General features: G+C 34.5%; 2 protein-coding genes across 2 annotated transcripts; both read right to left on the bottom strand.

Moving 5' to 3' along the window:
- Window positions 1-6291: 6291 nt before the first annotated feature.
- On the bottom strand, window positions 6292-9741 carry LOC111895928 (uncharacterized). Its single transcript, XM_023891984.3, has 10 exons — window positions 9505-9741; window positions 8462-8986; window positions 8176-8268; window positions 7837-7941; window positions 7552-7704; window positions 7338-7436; window positions 7106-7234; window positions 6851-7030; window positions 6654-6770; window positions 6292-6565 (listed from the first exon to the last, which is right to left on the bottom strand). Exons 2-10 carry the CDS (start codon window positions 8945-8947, stop codon window positions 6398-6400), a joined length of 1530 nt encoding a protein of 509 aa, XP_023747752.1. The 5' UTR covers window positions 8948-8986; window positions 9505-9741; the 3' UTR covers window positions 6292-6397.
- A 4253-nt stretch (window positions 9742-13994) lies between these two features.
- On the bottom strand, window positions 13995-16426 carry LOC111895938 (pentatricopeptide repeat-containing protein At1g04840). Its single transcript, XM_023891996.3, has 2 exons — window positions 14943-16426; window positions 13995-14852 (listed from the first exon to the last, which is right to left on the bottom strand). The coding sequence occupies exons 1-2, from the start codon at window positions 16114-16116 to the stop codon at window positions 14020-14022; spliced, it is 2007 nt and encodes a 668-aa protein (XP_023747764.1). The 5' UTR covers window positions 16117-16426; the 3' UTR covers window positions 13995-14019.
- Window positions 16427-22085: the final 5659 nt, after the last annotated feature.

Here is a 22085-nt window from a genome sequence, read left to right as displayed (position 1 = left end):
TGTTGAAAGAATAGTTTTCATTTCTTGCTCCTTCAAATGAGAATTCCTCGATGCTCACGGACGAAGCCTTGGCTCAGAAATCTTCGACACAAACTCCATGAGTTTCATCTTCACCTGAATTCACTTTTCAAGACAAAACAAAACTAAAAGAAAATTTAGCACACAATATTTTTGGGTTTTTCATATTTTATGAACAAAAATAAAATAGAAACAAAAATATTTTTGGATTTTTTTTTTGATTTTCTTGAACAAGAAATAAAACAGAAATAACACTATTATTTTTTATTTTATTTTGAATTTTCTAGATTTTTTTTTTAATTTTAATTCTCCCCTAATATTTAAATTAGAAGAACACTATGAACAAACTTAACAAAAACAAAAATAATAGCTAACTTTAAGAGTGATTTGGGATCAAAGTTTTTAGACAACTTTTATCCGTTTATCAGTACCTCTCCCTTCATGAATAGATCTGGTCAATCGCCGGTATTGTGGTCCACTTAAAAACAAGAGATTATGACAAAATTAGGACATACTATAAGTGACAAGACAATGTGATCCTAAGTTCCTACATAATATTCCTTAAGGACCATTCAACTGACGACGACCAAAGATATTGTTGTCCACCTAAATTGAGCAACGAGATCTACAGACAATCTGTATGTGTTCGATTTTAATTATACTAGAACATATTTTCCGCTTCCTGATATGCTCCGGCCATCAAGGACTTCCAGAATACTCCTTACACCGGGTGAGCAGAAAATTATTAAGAGAGAAGATAGATTTAGAATGCATATGTTGTACATCCAGGTCAAATCTCTTCCAATCACGCAAAGGATGAAACATATGACATAGAGCCTAGTCAAGTCCATTATAAATCTATGCCTAGTTAAGTCCATTAGAAATCTTTCGTGCCTACCAGCACATCGAACATAGAGCCTAGACAATTCAGATTCAGTCCCTTACACAGATTCAGATTGCCTGTTATCACATGATTATATCACTTCCCAAAACATCTCCTGCAAGCACATTCCATTAACACCATATTTTTTATTTTTTGATTTTCTAATGTTTTTGGATTTTTTTTTTAAATTTATTATTTTGTTTTTATTTCTCCCCCTAAATTTGTGCATAGGAGAGAAACGAAAGTAAATGCGCAAATTTAAACTATCCTAAAACAAAAAATTAGTCTTTAAAGCGAATCAGCTTAAGAAAAACTCAGGAATATAGAGAAGAAAATTCAAACCGTAAGTCACCGATTGAATTTGCATCCAGAAGGTCTGAGAACAACACGCGCAATCTCAGAACAGATCCAAAAATTCTTAACATCGTTAAGCACTAACCCCATGAGTGATCCCTTCCTTTCTTCCCTTCCCGCAAAGGACACATACTCTCAAATAATGTTCTGAGTGTTGTACAGTTAAGAGATGCCTCCTATCATGTGCCTAGAACAGCCACTACCAACAAACCGAAGTCTGATGATATGCCTCCATAGTTGCTCCGACACAGAACGTGATCAGTTGGTGTTTGGAACCCAGTCCATTTTGAAACTGGGTCAACCTTTGTCATCAACGCAAGGTACTTTCTCCCATGACATGTCCTGTTTATCACAAACAGAAGATATAGAAATATTAGAATCGTTAGAAGATTTGGGAGATTGAGCCTTTGGAACCCATTTGTAGTTGGGTTTAACCCATTTCTTGTTCGATCCGATGGGTGCCTCGGCACCTGATTTGGAACTTGAAGCCGACTGCCGAGATGACTTTGACCTAGTCGGTCTTGGTTTTGCTGGGGCATCTCTTGGATTGGACTTCTTGGTCAGCATTCCCTTCTTGCCCTTGGGATTTTGATTCTTGGCCTTGGAAGATTGATTCTTGGCCTTCTGCGCGTTCCAGTCACCATTTTCTGAACATGACCTGGAAGGGTTTCTTTTGAAGTATCTCCCACTTGGCGCGTTTTGCCATCGTTGTGCATTGTAGGGAACGTATGCGCGATTAGGACAATTTTTGACAATGTGTCCAGGTGTTCCACAGTGAAAACATGTCTTTTTCTTCACAGTAAAGTTATTTCTTCCTACCCCTGGTGGCGTATCATTGCCTTGTCTCTTATTGTTCCCACAAGCACAATTGCAACAGGCACTATGTTTCACTAGAATTGGAGGCCTGTATTTCTCAACGATAGGTTTGGTAGGAATAACAGAATTCGAAGCAACAGATTCTGAGTTCAAGGAGATGTTGGATTGTTCAATGGTTTTCTCCTTGTTCTCATATTCTGCTACTTTACCTGCACATAAAGTAGATGCATTAGTATTTTCAACTTGAAGCAACAGATTCTGAGTTCAAGGAGATGTTGGAGATGTTGGGCCGTGAACTCCGAAACCCTAGCCGCCGGCCGCAAACTCCGCCACACCCTCGCAGGTTTCGACCAAAAACACCGATTTTTCGACTTTAAAGCTCCAAAACTCGATCAAAAACCTTTTTTTTATGAAAAACAGGAAGAACAAACCCCCCTTATTTTTTAGAGATCTATCCAAAAACGCAAAACTCTTTCGAAAATAATATCAAATAATGCTCCAAATCTGACAAAATTGACTGATACATCCAAACTCTGATACCAATTGTAAGTCCCCGAAATATCTGTGTATCAATCAGATCCGTTTGATGGTGCAGAATCTCAATCAAACAGATGATGTCAGATCAAATAGAAGAGAAGGAGAAGAAGAATAATATGAATCTTGTTTGAATTGATTAGAATGAAGTTCCTTTACACAAGATTCACACAGTTACACACATACGCTCCTTTCTCTCTCTCTGGCCGTAAACTCTCTTCTGTTCATCAATCTACTCCTCAACCCTAACACCTATATATATATATATATATATATATATATATATATATATATATATATATATATATATATATATATATATATATATATATATATATACTAGGGAATATGGGCTTGGTGAACATGGGCCATAAATGGGTTTACGGTCGTAAACCTGTTTACGGCCGTAAATGGGTTTACGGTCGTAAACCTGTTTACGGCAGTAAACACAGCCGTAAACAAGAATACGGCCGTAAACACCAAGTTGTTTACGGTCCAAGACACAAAAATACATTTTTCTAGAAAAGCAAAGTATAAACCATATTTTTGACCCAACACTAACACATATCCAACACATAACAAGTTCCTTAGAATTTGTCAGAACCCACTACAAACTATACTTCATGACCAATCGTCACAAAACTAATTTAAATCCGTAATAACACTACTACCTGCTTAACCCCGTAAGTTGTAAGCTAAATCTACTACAACGGGTAATTTTAGTAAATTAGGGTTTATAAACCTCACTGTCCACACTAAATATTTAACCGTAAGATTAGTTTACTAATCTTATAATCGGGTTCGTAACAACACCATATTACGAACTCTATCAATAACTCGGGTCTAACAACCCGTAACAAATATAACATCAACGAAACAAAAAAATAACGGGATAAAAGATACCTCAACGAATCCCGTAACTCAACCCTCGTATCCCCACTTACTATAATGGGTAATTTTAGTAAATTAGGGTTTATAACCCTCACTGTCTGTGACAACCCATAATTTCTTTCTTGTAAAAGTTAAACTTGCTCAACAAAAGTCAAATATTCAATCAAGGGTCAAACTTATTTCTTTTATTATATTAATATAGTTAGATTAAAGAGCTAAAAGTGTTTGGATCTAGCATTCTTAAGTGTTATGTATTTTGGAAGGATGGCCTTTAGAACCGAGGACTGCAAATAATGCTCGGGCCGTGAACATGCTTCGGGCCGTGAACCCTCGGTGTACGACAGTGAACCTCCTCCCCTATATATACGAGAGTTAGCTGATTTTACTTCACTTCTTCCCTTTCTAACCGCAAACACAAGGCTTTCTCCCAAGGATCTTCAACCAAGAACACTTTCCTCTCAAACTATCATCCATTTCCTTTGAATCTTCTTCAAGTTATTGCTAAGGATCCTCTAGTGTTCTTAAATCTCCAAGATCATTGGGCCGTGAACTCAAGAACATCAAGTGTACTTGGGTCGTTAACCCTTCATCAGGGCGTGAACTCCTTGCAACCTCCTATCTTTGCTTATAACACTCCTATTGTAAGAAGTTCCTACATACTAGGTTGTTTCTCTAATGCCTTAGAGGTTATAATTGCTAATTGAATGCCATTATGTTGCATAAATTGTCATTTAGGACTTGATTTTGTCCCGAGAGCTAGCTAGTGAAACATTCATCATATATCGAACTCCAAATCGAATCACTCACACAAGGTGAGTTCATACCCCTACAAATTACAGTGAGATATGCTTTTAAATGCTTTTTAAATGCTTTTAAGGGGGAGAATACAAGTAGAACACGATATAATTGTGTTAAACACTTACTTGTGAAAACATCAAACAAAAGGATTTCTTATACTCAAATACTTGTTAAAACCATTTTAAAACTATTCTTAGATTTCTGTTTTTATCAAATTCATATTCGTGTATCTATTTACGTATAAGTATGCTTTAACGGACTTAGGACTATCGCTAAATACCTTGACTCCTGTTTCTTGTTTGGTTGTGAGCTTAGAATAGGATCACTAGTCCGACTGTCAGCTAAATCATAGTTATACTCATTGAATACATACATGAATATTAAACCCACTTTAAGGAACATACTAACTCGGTTGCTTATGTTGAACAATTGAGTCTTTTCTACAAAGCAGTAACAGTTCAAACGAACATACTAGTAAACTATAATAGGTATAGTTTGGATGATTTCTACATACTACTTCTAGATCAGAGAAAACATACATGAGTTAGTACATACATACTATTACTATACATTTACAAGAACAAGAAGGAACATACATACTATAACAAGAACAGGACGGAACATACATACTATAACAAGAACAGGACGGAACATACATTCTATACGTGAACAAGATAACTAAAACGTGATGAAACTATTTCAGGACATAGCAATATACTTGCTATGTCACACTCTTATAACCAGAGTCTCCTGAAGGAAGAGCGTGAGTTTGTGTATATATCTATATTGGATTGACAATTCTACACCTTGCTGCTAGCTACAGTAGGACCTGCAGGTCTACGGGTAACAAATGTCATAACTTTTCGACGTCTGAAGAACGTCGTGTTTCACACTAGTCAAGCAAGCATGGTTATAACTTTATCACATTTTAACCTTAAAATTAACCAAATTGGTTACAAGGTAGTTAATGCATCAGTAGTGTAACTTATACAATACTATTGTAAATCTTCATTTTTCCATTCACATTCATACAGTGATATTCTCACAAGAGAAACGCATACTATTTTTCGAGTAAAGATAGTTACCAATATGGAAAAACATAAATTTATACTATTTCAAGTGCAAAGATACATTTTACACTTTATTCAAGAGAACAGAGCATACAAACAATTGAGTCTTGGTAGAAGATAAGGTTAATAATATCTACGAAGAGGGTGTTTTAGGAGTTTTTATTTAAAATGATAAACATCTTTTAACTTATTGGCTTATTAACTTATAACGGTATGAAAAACATAGTTAAAAAAAATGGATTAGCTTATGTGATGTCAAAACATTATAAGTTGATAAACATTTTTTTTAGTGTTTGGCAAAATGATCAAAAAAACGTTTCCTAAAGATTTGTGGCAGCAATAAGTTAAGACGAGTAACTTTTCAAAAATGGTTTACCTTTGGTTCCACACTGCTATGAACTCTTTTTAAAAAGCTTTCTATCCAAACATTCATTTTAACTTATACCATTCATTTTAACTTATACCGTTATGTAACTGATAATAAGTTATAAAAACCTCACTTTTAAGCTTAACCAGTCGCCCTTGAAATTCAAACTAACAAATAATAAAGGTTAAATTCAAACTAACAAATAATCAAGGATAAATTGAAAGTAATAAAATAAAAAATTCCACATATTTAGAAGGTGTTATTTGAATCATAATTAAAGTCAATTTTGTAACTAAATTCTAAAAGGTAAATATATAAATCTCATTGACACACGTCAATCACGAAACAATTATTATTGGACTTTTGAGAATGAACGTAGTCGGAAAACAACTGTATAAATATTTTGGTAACATTAAATCAATCATAGTTTAAAACAACAGCTTAGATAAAAACAAAAGTTTTGATCTCGGTGAAAACGGTAGAGAGCACACTTGAAAAACAGCTCTTAATGATCAAGTGAAAAAAGAAGAATCATTATATATCTCTCCTAATTAAGTTGATTAAGCAAAAAATAAAACGTGTATCCTGATTGATAATTGTATAGTACTTTTAGTTGGGTGTACAATTGGGTACCATTTACACAGTGTGACTAGAAAATGTATGGAATCACGAATGATGATGAGAGCGCAGTTTGTTGGCTACATACAGCAAATGACTTATATTTGTTGTCGATGGATAACTCTGAAGTAGCTTCAGATTGGCTGTGAAATCACCAGCAAGCAAACGCCTCCTCACAAGAATCAACATCGCACAACAAACGCGTAACAATGTCTCCTGCCAATTCCCATTCATTACAATTTACTTAATTACCAAATTCACATACAATACAAGGAGTGAGTTGAGTTGAGTTGAGTTGACTCACTTGTGGACCTTCAGGGTCACTTAACAGGGTGTCCCATATGTGAAGACTGTCTGTGAAAATGAATTCTTGTGTCAACAGAAGAGTGATCCATCTAAATGCATAGAACTGTGGGTTCACCTGCCATACACCCAACAACACAAATATCAATGGAAGGACATTGCTATTTCTTGCATTTAAACCAAATAAGAATTTGTTACTTTTGTGGTGATGTCAAGATGTCTCCATAGCTCTTCATCATGTTCCTTCAAGAGGAGTGACAGCTTTAAGATGGTTGAACGGATGCCAACAACACTATTATCAAGTTGCTGAACAAAATTATCGCGAATCCCACTTAATAACTCCACAAAACAAAAGAATGTGTCTGCTTCAGCATTCCTCTGCACAAATAAATAAATAAATAAATAAAACTTCTAACAGTTGTATGCCCTTCAAACATATCTCTCAACACTTACAGAGTAATCCTCATCAGGGTCATTTTTGAACACATAGAACAAAGGGGCCAATATTTCATTCATCCCTTGCACATATCGTATCCCTGGGTTCAGCTTTGCATATACAATCAGTATATTTCTCAAAGAATCCTGAAAAAGGTTAAAGATTAATTGCTTAGTCATAAATCTTTATCATAATTTCTGTAAGATGAAAAGGATCAAAGGAGAGGGAAACTTTTTTTTTTCTAATTACCTGATTGGCTTTTGAAGAAGCAGAGTCGCCACAGAAAAAATCAATGTCTGGATGAGTGCGTTTCACATCACGATCTATCTGATCAATAATTTCAGTATCCTACAATTCCATAAGTTATAGACATTAAGTGCCTCTTTCCTTTTGACTTAATGGGGACAGATATATTTCAATCTAGACCTGATAGCATATACATATATCTTCTATGAAATTATACCTGAAAGAACTGATTCCAAACGCTAGTCTTCCCTAAGCTTAAAGGGTGCTCTCCATGAGGTATTTCTGACCTTGGAAGTAAACCCTTGCCTGCACTTGTGTTTTCACCATTTTGAAGAGATGCAGAGTCTTCCAGTTTCCTTGTGATTTCTGACTGACTAGCCACAGAAACTTTTAGCAACTCGAATTTGGTGCAAACAAATGCAATTTTAGAAAATGTTTAGCATCTCTTTGAACAACATATTATGTGCATCGTGAGATGGATGATTGCATTAAGAAAACTTACTGGATTCATCAAAAAATCCTCTTTAAATTGATTGTATTGAGACCTCTTCTTAGCTAACTCTGAGGACCAAAGCGCCTTATCACAGGGAAGATAAGCTAACAACAGCTGAAAGCATAAAAGAGCTAAAAGTTAAACCTCTTAATCCAGATTGAACAATGGTAAGCGTAGAAAAACGTTGAGATGACTTCTTATTTGCAGAACAAATTATGCCTCACAAATCTACCGCTATCCTTGTACCATGATTAATTTGAGATGAAAACACAAAACAAATCCATCCAAGACAGAATGATGATTTAGGTCATTTTATAGGCAGGAAAACAAGCAGCAAGTTCTTCATACCTTCCATACAGTTGAACGAATGCCAGCACCATCCGGAATCCCCTCTGAAGCAAGTCGACGCAGTTCTCGCATGTTTATAATCTTCCTCGAAAGCTGCATTTTACAAAGTACAAAACTGCGATTAATATGTGCTTCTCGTATCGCAATCCTCTTTATCGTTCTTAGGTGCGAAACTCAATTAACAACTATGAATGCTACTAAGAATTTCGATAATTTTACAGTTTCTAGAAATTAAAAGCAAGAAATGATGCTGGTTCTGTAAGTAAAGAATTAAGCGAGGTCTAACCGCTTGTATGAGATTGGTTTGGCGAGAAGCGTCTTCGACAGAAGAACTAATGTCATTATCACTATCGCTGATACGTGTCAATGGATCCCTAAAATCCGTCCTCGGGGTGCGTGCGGGTTTAGTCGGAGGTTCGGGCCTGATAAAAGTGGGAGGCGGAATCGGAACAGGCGGTTGAATCACAGTAGACGAATTATAGGAATAAACGGAGGAGGATTTGGAAGTGTAACTGCCAAGGAGATCGTGGTGCGACGAAGAAGGCGGAGGCGGCGATTGGGATCGTGATTTCGACGGCGGAGATACGACAGGGGCTGGAGAAGACAACATAGAATTGTTGAGCCAATCTGGAACTCGTTTCTTCACCATTAATTCGGGTTCCTTCTCAGCTAGGGTTTCGCTACTCTCAGTGTAAGTGTTTGTGTGTGTGTTGGTCTGTTGTTCTTCCGAGATGATCGCAGGCTTACTGCTATTGCTCCGGGTTTGTGTCATCGTTCTTCCTCGAGAATCGTCAAATTGCTTTCTTCAGTGCTGTCACGTGACAATTTCTTGTTTCAATCAATAGTCACGTGATATAGCGAAACTTGTTATGCTTGGTTTCGTAATGACTATCGTTCGATATCTAATGTTCATAGTGGAAAATCTATCCAGAAAGCCATTATATTTTAGTTTATCGGCTCAATTTCATTAAAACTTTAAATATCCATTTTTATAAAACCAAAGATTTTATTTTTTTCCCCAATTAAAATCTTTTATTTTTTTATTTAGCTCGATTATTACGGTTAATAAACAGGCAAAACAGAAATTTAAGAAGGTGTAGGTTTTTTATAAAATAAAGATTTTGTTTAATCGAAAAATCGTCAAACCTGAGTAGATAAATGCAACCGGGTCTCATTTTTTATTTTTAAATTAATTTATTTAAACCGAAACAAATCACAATGAATCGGAGATATTCATAATCGAATCATGATCTATGTGATAAGAAGTGAATTACAAAAACTTGAACGCTAAAAGCTTCAAGTTAGAGAACTAGATGGATGATTACTTACATTGAATCTTTGATTTACTAATAGAAACATAAAATGTATCGGATGATCTATCTACTTAAATCTCTCTAAATCGTCACACGTTTTCTTCTTCAGGCTCAAATTGTTTCCAATGAGGAGAGATTGTGAGAGTTGGGGATAAAACTCTTTAAATCATCGCACATTCTATTCTCCAAGCTCAAATTGTTTTAAAGAGGAGAGAGTGTGAGAGTTGGGGTTGGGGATTTCAAGCCACGAATTTAAGACTTTGGGAAAACTAACCATTCAAGTTCTTATTTCCCACTTTAACCCTAAATAACTCCAATTTCTCAACTAGCTTTTATATTTACATCACTGACCCTAAATAACTAACGTCTTAGCATTATTAGTCCATTAAGGTTAAAAATGTCAAATGCAAGTTAACCATGTCTTTTTCTTAGTAACTAAGATATTTTCCAAATTTTAATTCTTTAGTCTCTATATTTATTTTAATTAATAATGAACTTCCAACATAACTATTTTATAAAATTTTAATTATTTCTAATTTACTTGTTTCATATAATTTTAAAAAATATCCTTAAAAGACGAGTGTTACATAATAGTTTTATGTGGAAACATCAAGAGACTTACAAGAAAATGTAATGATTGTATATAGGATTAGACGAGGAGGTGCGATTGGCATGGTTTTAATAATGGGACGAGAGTATTGTATGGGGCTAGAGAGTTGTGTTATGGTTCTTTTTATGTGTACGTGATACATCGTGAGTGTTATTACTTATTAGAAAGATAAAATTATGGTGCAAGTTTGAACATATGGGGTTTTTATTAAGGTTATTCATATTATAGAGATTTATCTCGGACAAAAAAAAATTGAATAAATATATATGGTGGATTTACAACATTATATTGGTGATAGAATGAAGAGAAATGTGAGACACTTGTTGGAACTCATCCGTATGTACTCTGCATATAAAAAATTGCATGAAAATATTGTTCATAATCTAAGCCACCGACCCATTTCCTTATTTGAACATGCATGCAACCTCCTTATTTCTTTCATTTTCACATATCCAAGGCTCGAACTCCCAACCCAATACTATAATCCTCCTTAATAAATGAAAGTTTTTTTTTGCCACATGTCAATCTTTCATGAGTTTTGATACTTGTCATTTTGTAGTATTTTTGAAAAAAATATTATCCACTTGTCAATTTTTGGTTTGTTTCAATTTTTAAAATTAAAGTCATATACTATATATGTAAAGTATTAAATATCATTATAATATTAAATTGCAATAAATATATTTCTTTCTTTCTTATTTTAAAGTTATACATTAAAAAATATTAATAATTTACACTTTAATGTTTAATCTTTTTTAAATCAACCCGTTGTACATTAAAAAATATTAATAATTTACATTTTAATGTTTAATCTTTTTTAAATCAGCCCGTGTAATATATGGGTCTCACATCTAGTACCTTAATAAAAAAAAACTCACAAGATCAAGCCTATACCATAATAATATCTCTACTATAACACTCGTAGTTTATTCCACGCGTACACACAAAAAAAACAAAAACAAAACAAAACATATGATAGCTCCCTAATCTAATCCTACATATAACAATTAATCTATTCTTGTAAGTTTCTTGATTTTCCCATATATAACTATTACCATTTTTACTTTTAGTCTTTCGATCTTTCTTTGGGTGATAATAAGAGTTGACGAAACGTGGGACTGTCATCTTGGGTGATTGAAACATCCAATGTCTAGCTTTACATAAACCATATGTTACATCTTTTATAGAAGAATATCATTTGCATACATCCATGGCCTTTGCTATCTCAAACTAGAAACATTATCATATACCAAACATCCCACAAAACAGTTTTGGTATTATATAGCCATATAACGAAACCCCATCTAGGAAAAAAATTAAATTCATTGGTCATTTGGGAAAGTTATAAGTTTTTATTAAAGACCTATAAGTTTGATGATTTTCTAGTTAACCAGAAAACTTTATGAAAACACTACAACTTATATATATATATATATATATATATATATATATATATATATATATATATATATATATATATATAGGTAAAGTGAATATACCTAACAACCTTATATAAGCTTAGGTACCTAACCTCATCAAACTACGTTATTTTGCATTAGATTTTCATTGCAATCATCCAAAGTTCTTAAACTTCATACCTAAACTTGATTTACTTCAAAAATTTTTGAAAATTCATCATTATATTTCTCCTATATCCTTTCATTTGTAGCGGTAGGATATGAAGCCCGTCAGGTGGTATTTGATAGAAAGACGTGATGTAAAAGAAAGATATTGGTGAAAGTCCAATGATTTTGGAAGTAATCAAGTTATGGGGTTGAAATTTAAGAACCTTAGACAATTACAATGTAAATATGGTACAAACCGATGTAGTATTATGGAGTTAGGTACCTAAGCTTATATAAGGTTGTTAGATATATCCACTTTACCCTATATATATATATATATATATATATATATATATATATATATATATATATATATATATATATATATATATATATATATATATATATATATATATATATATTATTCGTTTTACCGGAAGTTAAGATGCAAACTGAATATTTGATCAAAATGAAAAAAAAAAAAAAAAAAGGTTTTAAGTGGAAAAATTAAATTTTTGGGTTAAACTAAAAAGATAAAAGAATTAGGTATTTTATGAAATTAATCATTTCTTATTTTAAATTTTATTTTAAAAAGAAGGATTTATTTTCCAAAATGTTAACGATTTAGATTGTTTTAACAATAAATGATGTTAGATATGTATCTAAATGTATAAAAAGAAAAATATATTTTCTTTGCATCAGTAGTTTCAAACTTATTGATACTATTATCAACTGAATACGATTCTTTATATTATATACATACTACCTCAACGAGGAGATTATCAATAGAGTATCCTATCAAGAAATGAACCTTTCATAGTAAGAAACAAACCCTCAAGAATGACTAGAACGCAAAACTTTAAAATGCCAGTGATTTTTTCAAAAACAATAATAAAATTATGGCTTTTAAGTGAAAAGTTGTAAATATAAGGTTTTCAAAAAAATTATGTTTATATTATTTTGTTTGAAATATGATCAAATAGATATATATTTAGTTCATAATTGAATGTGGTCCCAAATGAAGTTAAATTAATGTAGCTTTTAGTTGTTTTAGAGCAATTTGGCATTTAGTTATGTTATGGTATGAGGGTGTTATGACGTATGTAAAGAAAATCTTGTTTTTATCGATATATATTTCATTTTAATCATTTGGTTGCTTTATTCTAATTACTTAAGGATTAATCAACACCTTGAAAATAGAAATGGAAACAACCGAAATCACATAAACCAAATAATCAACATAAACGTGGTCACATTCACTAGTTTTGGTCCAAAATCGTGGTTAGCCGACATGTTTATTTAGTAGATTTTTTTTAAAAAAAAAAAAAAGGACTCAACCATGAATACTACTAATAAATGATTTTCAGGTCATTTTCTCAAAAAGTAAATTAATACGTGTTTGGTTTTCTAACTATATCGAAAATTCGAAATACATTTTTCTAGTAATGTTTTATTAATCTACTTATTCATTTATCAATAATCATCATAATTTTTTTTGGCAATATAATATTGTAAATCAGTAATTAATGATGCAAATAAATCAAGTTCTTATCAAGCTATTTTAAAAAAAAAATCATCAATTACATCAATTTTACTAGAAAGAACAACGGTTTAAAACATAATAAGGCCCTACTTATGAATCATATGTCGTCTCTTTCCCCTTGCATCTTCTACTTTACAGCTTTGCTTATTTGACAATGATATAAGTAAATTCTTTGGACCAATAATTTAGTTTTAATACAGCAAAAGTTGTACACTATTCTGATTTATGTCCATACATCTACCTATTTTTTTTATCAATAAAGTAACGCTACAACTATTAAACGCTGTTCTACAAAAAGATTTAGACAAGACATTATAACTTGATTTTTGTAATATAAACAATGCACTTTATTTTTGTACTCATAATATCAATATATCGGTAACTAACACATAAAAGCAACGTATTTACATCTCTTTAAATATAATAGCAATGTAATTACATTTTCTTACTGATAATAACAATATATTGGTAGCAAAATGCAAGTATGAAGCTACTATGGGTAAGAAATAAGTGTATTGCTACTATATGAAAAATAAAAAAATAAAAATAAATTACATTGCTATTATGGATACTAACAAAAGTACATTGCCAATATTTGTAACGAGAGCAAAGTAAATTACTATTCCCCAAAAATTGTCCTTTCGACTTTTTAACAAGTATTAGTTGTAAGGACAGTGTGGGCCCACTCAACATCTCACATGATACTCATAGGCAGAACAGTGTGGGTCAGGTTAAAAGTTGTCAGAAGAATAACCTTTTTGGCCAAAAAAGTTACACAACCACAAAAATAGTATGAGCTTGATACTAACATTATTACCAATAATCTTGACATGAACAACTCCCATCCTTAAAATGATGAAACCGTTTAATATCACGCACCACAATACCCCTCCCCGTCATTTTACTCGCATACTTCATCAAAGAATGACAATCCCCACAAATCTTCAAGTTTTTCACAATCCTAATAACCTCATTATCACCACTACAAATAAGAGCAAATGCTAATGCCAATTTCTCACTATGACTCCCTAAAGCATCTTCCTTTTCTTCTTCTTCGATGTTATGAAGCACCCATTCAGTTTCAGGCATGTACCCATGTTCTCTTGCACTTTTCACAATCTCATTTAATTTCAAATGAATTTCATCTGAAAGATCATGACCACAATCACCCGCTACAAAACTAGTAACTTTTCCCTTTATTTCAATATAACTCCACCCTGGATCTTTAACCACGCCTTTGTTTTTCATTTTGGATCTCACTTTTTCCACATCTTGCCACCTGTCCACTCCTGCATACACGTTTGAAAGAAACACATAGCTTCCGGGATGTTTAGGCTCGAGTTCTAGAAGCTTCTCGGATGCATATTCTGCCATTTTTATGTTCTTGTGAGTTCTACAAGCACTAAAAAGTGCACCCCATATGACAAAATCAGGAGCTATTTCCATGTTTTTGATCAATCTTAAAGCTTCATCTAAACGACCTGATCTTCCATAAAGATCAACCATTACTGCATAATGTTTCATTGTGGGGGGAATTGAATAGTCTTTTTTCATTTTGTTAAAAAAATCAAGACCCTTTTCTACATTTCCAACATGGGAACATGCTGTTAGGATAGCAAGAAAAACAACCCCATCTGGCTTTATTCCTGGATAATAAAAAAATGGTTATTAGAATTTAGAATACAATTTGCTCTTAATACAAAGAAAAAATTGTAAATGGAAGTGAAATCTTGAACCTGTTGACTTCATTTTGTTGAAAAACTCAAGAGCCTTGTGAAGATATCCATTAATGGCACAACCCCATATCATAACAGTCCAAGTATGAAGATCTTTATCTTCTGTTTTATCGAACACATGGCTTGCATTCTCAATAGATCCACATTTTGAATACATGTCTACTAAAGCAGTTGTGATTCCTCTCTTTATAGTGAACCCATTGCTCAAAATGTAGTCATGTATTCTCACTCCTGTGTCAAGAGCTCCTGCTTTTGCACAAGCTAAAAGTACACAAACAATGGTGTGATCATTAGGTTTCCCACCTTCCTCTAACATTTCAAAAAACATTGATATTGCCTTTTCGTGTTGCTCATTTTGTGAAAACCCATCTATCATTGTAGTCCAAGAAACCACATCTTTTTCCTCCATGGAATGCCAAAGCTCCATTGCTCTGTTGATCTCTCCAGCTTTCATTAATCCGTCTATCAAACTACTCCAAGTCGAACCATATTTTTCTGGCATTTCCTCAAACAGTTCCAGAGCCTTACCCCAATTTCCTGCTTTACAAAACCCATTGATCAATACATTCCATATCAATGTACTTCTTGCATCGTCCCCCCATTGAGAACTTTCATCGAACAGTTGTGATGCACAATCCAATAAACCAACTTTGGCATACATATCCACCAAATGAAGTAAAACAAACCGATCATACAATAAACCTAACTTTAAAATCTCAGTATGAATCTCCATACCAAGCCAACCCTCTTGTAACGCGGAGGTTGATTTCAAAACAAATGGGAAAGTTAAGCTGTTGGGCCGAATATTGGACCTTAACATGACAAGAAAGTAAGAGATTGAGCTCATATAGTAAGAGTTATCAGTAAGTGCGCGGATTAATGAGTTGAAAAGAAACAAGTTAGGGTTTTTTGAGTGGCGGAAGATTGAAAGGGCGTAATTGAGGAAGTTTTTTTTAAAAGAAGAGGAAGAAATTAGCTGGGTAACGATTCGGGTGTTTGAGAACTGTTGGTGGAGAATGATTTGGGCGTGGATTTGTTGGAGGTGTTTGATGGTCTTGGAAGCATGGATTAGAGAGATGAACTGGGTTTCGTCGGTGAAGAGCGGAGTAAAGGAACATTTCTTGGCGGGAGAGTGTTTCTTGGTGTTTGTAAACAGAACACGGAGAGCTTTCATTCCTTCGAGTCCGTTAGGGTTCGATCTTTGAGTGTCATCTTATGTTTTGTTAACCGCAATAATGATAAAATAAAAATATTGATCTATTTTAATTGAATTCTTATAATTATTATTTTATCTTAATTTACGAACAAGTTTCAAATTAAAATTTATTTACGAAAAAATATAAATTATCATTAAAAGTGATGATATAGTCATTTTCTCCAAGTACTAACACCCCTTAACATCTATTAGGTGGCTTGGTTTGCTCCACCGAAAACTAAGTCACCTCCATCTCATTTAAGAACGACTAATAGGCAACAAAGGTAAAAAAAAAAAAAAAAAAAAACATTGCTTATTTGCTTCCATTCTTTTCCTCTCTAAAAACTAAGGTTTTCTTTTACTCTTGAAGAAAACGACAAGTGATGTCATGAGTTTGATTCTTCCAACTCTTTTCTGACCCTTAGAAATGACATGTGCTTCATCTTTTAGAAAACCTTCATTGTATATAGTGTACATCGTTTAGGAAACCCTCTACACACTGCGTAGAGGCCATGTTGCACCCCGCGTAACGACCAACTTCGTTTTAATTAGGAAAAATAATTTACCTGAAAGGGACCGAGCGTTACAGAAACGTCAGACTGGAAGATAACAAGTGTCTGAAGATAACAAGTGTCTGAATATCATGGGTATTGGAGATTTGGTTCTCAAGACAACTCTAGATATGAATTGGACTTTGAAGAATGTCAAGTTCATTCCATAGATGAAGAAGATGTTGATATTGGTTAGGCAGCTTGATAATGAAGGTCATCATGTTACATTTGGTGATCATAAGAGGGAAGTGAAGAAGAGAACCTTGATCGTTGGGGGTTTTAGTTACTTACGCAGGTCGTAAGTAAGTGTAGGCAGGGCGTACATGAGCAGATCTTAAACCCTAATTTCGGGGTTTTGAGCTTTATTTAAAGGCTCTAACCCCCTTGAGGCCTTCTCCGATCTGCCTCCACTCCCTTTAAGCCACCATCTCAAAACCCTAATATTCATTTAAGGGCTTTTGAGTTATTTGAGTGTTTTGTGTTCATCTTTGAAGGAAGAAGATCAATGGAGTGCACTTGGGGAAGTTTCAAGCTTTGTGGATCTGGTCCTTACATCTCCTTAACAACCTCCAGGAGGTATAAAGTTTTGAACTTGGTGAATGATTTGTTAGATCTTGTTAGTTCTTAGTTTTATGTCCTTTTGTCCCATATTCTTAGTCTAGTTGAGAATGAGCTACTCTAGACCCCATGAGTAGCATTTTCAGACGTCCTTGTGTGCATGAAATCATAAAAATGTCATCTTGATTCTTTCCCTTCACCCATGCAAGAGATATGAAGCTTGGGGTTGTGTAATAAGTTAGGGTTTTGGTTTTAAGCACCTTTTAGCCATGCAAAGTCATAAAGATGGAAACTTTATGATTTAAGATGTTATTTAGGATTAGATATGAGTTCTGGTTGAAAGGTCTTAAGGGAATAAGTGCTTAATGAAAAGTGTAAAATAGACTTGAGTACGTAAGGTGTACCTAAGGGTAGGCAGCGCGTATTGGGTTTGAGTCTCGTAATCCGAGGAAGAATCTCTATGCCATGCATAGAGATGGAGTACGCAGGGCGTACCCAGCCTGATGTGGGTCTTTGACTTTTGATTTTTGACCTTTGACCATTGACTTTGACCAAAATTGACTTTAGGTCATTTTGGTTAATTTGAATAGTAAATTGAGATTGGGTCTCTGTTTACTGCATAAGTGACCTGTAGAGACATTATTCGAAGCAGTGATCAGTTCAATTATATTTTAAACTGTGAGGTGAGCCTTCCTCACTGTACTTGTGGGTCAAAGGCACCGATGTCGGCCCACTAGGTTATGTATCTTCATATATGGGATGATGTTATGTTGGTTACATGTTATACTGGTAGATCTGTATGATTACCTATATATATATATATATATATATATATATATAGGTTACATGTTAGACTGGTAGATCTATATGATTACCTATATACGCTGGTTATATGTTTATTTGTGCATATGTCGACATAGTGTGGGTCAGTAGCAATCCATTCGAGAGACTATGGCCCAGAGTGACAATCCAGTCGGGATACTGTTTGCCAGAGTGGCAATCTAGTCGGGAGACTGTGGCCCAGAGTGGCAATCCATTCGGGACACTATAGCCTAGAGTGGCAATCCATTCGGGAGACTATAGGCCAGGGTAATCTAGTCGGGAGACTATGGACCCATCATGCAATATGTGTATCTGTTTGGTTGTCTGGGGTACTTTGGGGGAACTCACTAAGCCTTGGCTTATAGTTTGATCTTACGGTTTCAGGTACTTCAGAGGACATGGGCAAGGCGAAGGCTTGATTGTGCACATCATCCTGTATTTTTATATAACTTCTGATTTTGGGATACTCTGATTCATGATTTTGGTTATTTTGGAAACTATGTTTTGTGTAACTTATGAATTTGGAATGGTTTTAAAAATGAAAACTTTTGCCTTGATTTTTGGGATGTTCCACTTTCCTTTTTAATGCCTAAAGTTCTACATTACATCTTTGGAATGACTAGCATGAAATGATGCACCAAAATCCAAGACCCGTGATTCTATTGAGTTTTGAATTGAACAAGTGGACACGTATGGACATGTGGCAAACTCCAGATGAAACACTTAGATGTGGCACATTGTCGCATGTTTCAGCCTAATATAAATAGAATGAAGCATTTCTTCGATGTTTTTTTGGATATTGGAACCAAATTCAGTAAGGGGTGGCTACAGTTTATAGACGAAGATTTTGAGGCCATTTTATGAGGATACAACACACCAAGTGGGTTAAAGGTATCCTTTTATTTCAATATTACGTAATCATATTTATGTAGCATATTATATGGGGTTGTTAGACCCTAAGTATGTTAGAGGAGTTGTGATATGGTGCTATTACAAACTCAGTGAAACTCTTGATCTGGTCAGTAAGGGTTGTAAACCTTGGTTTACTAGAGTTTCCATATATGTGAGATTTAGTTAATGACTTATGGGGTTATGCTGTTTAAACAACTGTATTATGAATTTGATGAATTGGTAACAAATGGTTACTGAGTTTTAAGGCAAAGGAAAGTTGATAGGATTGTAGAGCTTCATTACCTTTTTGTGGATATAAGGATCGTCGAAATCGGACTCAGTACGAAGAAGTTATGGCCTTAGGAAGTTTTGAGGTTTTAAGGCTAAGTATAGTATGTTGGGCGTATAGGGAGTATGTCGGGCGTACAGGGAGTACGTCGGGCATACAAGATTGGGTGATCGCGCATGCAACACGGAGTATGTTAGGCGTACCAGGAGTACGCATGGCGTACCAGGAGTACGCATGGCGTACTTCAGTCTAGTGCAAACCCTAATTTAGGGTCTTGGACCTTATTTATCGGCCTTAACTTATGTTCAAACCTTATTATCTTCAGGCTCCATCAACCTTAACCCTAAATACAAAACCCTAGCTTGTTCTTGAGTGTTCTTGAGCTTTGGTGGTTAACTTTTGGTGTTTTTTCTCACTTTGAAGAAGAAGGAGCTTGGTGTTCAAGCATTGGTTGGGGTGGAGCTCTTAGATCCAGAGTCTTCATTCATTTTGCTAGAATTTGAAGGTATAATGTTCCTATCTTGGTAACCCTTTATGTTCGATCTAGTCTAGGGCCTGTTTTGGGCATATTATGGTCCCTTGAGTCATCCTTGTGAGTATGGGCTACTCTAAGAGCTTGGAATGTTGGATCTTATCATTTCTGAAGTTGTTAGTGCATAAAAATGTCATCTTGATGAGTTTGGATGAACCATGTAAGAATTGGTGTTTATGTTATCGACTTAGTTGGATAAAAATGGGTTTTGGGTCCCATTAAGTCATACAAAGGAGTAAAGTTGCCAAATTTACGTGTTAATACCTTAAAATGAAGTTGGATCTGAGTTTGGACGTTTGGTCTTAAGCATTAAGTGCTTAATGTGAGGTTTTGGTCACCTGGTGAGTACGTTGGGCGTATATAGGAGTACGCTCAGCGTAATGCATGAAGTCCCCATTTTCCTGCTTCGACAAGCTGTAGCTTGTTCATCAAAGGGTCGTACGTTGGGCGTTCAAGTCTGGTATGCATGGCGTACTCTTTTGGGACTTTCTTGATTTTGGGCCACATTTTTTTATTTTAGGGTTTTGGGCTTATTTTGGGCCATAAGTATTGTTGTGATGGGCCATTGTTAGGCTTTGGATCTTTATGGAATTAGGCCCATATTAGACCTTAGGGGTCTTTTGGATTTAGGCCATTATTGGGCTTTATGTGCCATTGATTTTAGGCCTTAGTTAAGTGGACCAATTGAAGGGAAGGGTAAAATAGTATTTTTACCCTAGGAATTGGGATTAGTGAATTAAGTCCCCGATGTGAGTTTGCTCACTATACTATAGGACACTAGGATATGTTATGTGCTTGTAGTCTCTGTGACTTATGTTGTATGTGTTATATGATGGGTTTTGAGCATAACAACATCCTATGTGTTCATGCAACCCTAATTGCTTTGGATCTAAGGTTTTCACTAATTGAACATGCAAAAGAAATTCCAAAGCAATAACCCTAGATCTAGCATATACAATTTGAAATTCACATATGAAAAGGATTGATATATAGTAATAACAAGTATTCCTTGCTTGATCTTGACCTTTGAAAACTTTAGTGCCCCAAATGTTGCACCTCTAATGGATCACAAACACTTATAGAAAGAGGATGAGAATGAGAGAGAAGGAGACACTAAGAATTTTGGCTAGGGTTTCTTTAAGGAAGCAGTGGCCGAAAATCCTTGTTGAAGGGGTCCTTAAATAGCTGAGGCTGTTAGGGTTTTTCAGGTGGAAACCCTAATCTCTTGCTTAGGCCCTAAGCAGTCCATGGACTTCCCCTTGTAGAGGCCTTGGACGAATTCTATAGGGCCTCCCTATAGATTTCATCCACTCCATCCAAAAGGAGTCCAACAACCCAGTTTTGTAACTATCAATGATTTGCAAAACAGTCCCCGTTCTTTTAATCAGTTCCTTTGATCCCAAAATTAATTCCAAATTAATTTCTGATCAAATACTAATTAAATAGTATGATTTCTAATTAATATATTATTCTCATAATATATTAATAAATTATTTATCAACCTCTATCTCCACAAGTCATCGTGTCAAGTTGCTAAAGTGAAGGCAACCTAAAAGGACCATGCTACTATCAAATCAAGTTCATACCAATTATAGTTATGGGCTTAGACAACTAATCCAATAGTCTCCAACTTGGATAAGTCTAATAACTATAATTGCAAGTACGACTTCAGAATCTGATTAGCAATCGTAGCTCTCAAAAGCCGTTGTCGAACTCTGACCCAATCAATCGTGTCCTTTAGATAAGGGATCATATAATCCCCCGTTTTGCAATATATCATGTGGAAAAAGACATGGAACAGAATCATTCTCAATGTCCAACAGTTTGTTATCTAAATTTTGATTTGTATGACAAGGAACTTAATTGAACACATTAATTTAGTCATGACCGGGCCCGACACATATGTCAACACAAAATCATCGTGGGGTCCAAGATATCGCTTTTACCCCTTGAGATAAAAGGAACAGATAAACTTTGACTTATATGCTTGTACTATTTACTCATCAAAACATACACAACAATGTGTTTTATAGCATCAAGTTACTGATTCGTTTACGCATTATCAATGCACAACCAACTCATAAACAACAACTCATATATCTCGGTTTAAAGACTATACGATATTATCATCTCAAAATTACTTGTGATAAATTCCATGAAGTAATTCAAATGAGCGTGGGTTTAATCCAATACTCAAATCTCCATTTCAGGAGTGCCCATGAACGTTGTAGCAAACTATTGCTATGTATAAACACTTAGACAATCTACAATCCAAATCATGACAATCTTAATTTACTACTTACTC

This window comes from Lactuca sativa, chromosome 6 (genome assembly GCF_002870075.4).
Source record: "Lactuca sativa cultivar Salinas chromosome 6, Lsat_Salinas_v11, whole genome shotgun sequence".
NCBI lineage: Eukaryota > Viridiplantae > Streptophyta > Magnoliopsida > Asterales > Asteraceae > Lactuca > Lactuca sativa.
The sequence above is the reverse complement of the archived record's forward strand: the minus strand, read 5'-3'. Positions and strand labels throughout refer to the sequence as shown.

What these genes read in the sequence shown, in the direction of transcription:
- LOC111895928 (XM_023891984.3), bottom strand. Translation starts at nt 8,947, where the DNA reads ATGACACAAACCCGGAGCAATAGCAGTAAGCCTGCGATCATCTCGGAA. An exon ending in TTTGGAATCAGTTCTTTCAG is followed by an intron (nt 7,437 to 7,551) that starts GTATAATTTCAT and finishes ATGGAATTGTAG; the next exon opens with GATACTGAAATTATTGATCA. An exon ending in ACCCTGATGAGGATTACTCT is followed by an intron (nt 7,031 to 7,105) that starts GTAAGTGTTGAG and finishes TTATTTGTGCAG; the next exon opens with AGGAATGCTGAAGCAGACAC.
- LOC111895938 (XM_023891996.3), bottom strand. Translation starts at nt 16,116, where the DNA reads ATGAAAGCTCTCCGTGTTCTGTTTACAAACACCAAGAAACACTCTCCC. An exon ending in CAACAAAATGAAGTCAACAG is followed by an intron (nt 14,853 to 14,942) that starts GTTCAAGATTTC and finishes TTTATTATCCAG; the next exon opens with GAATAAAGCCAGATGGGGTT.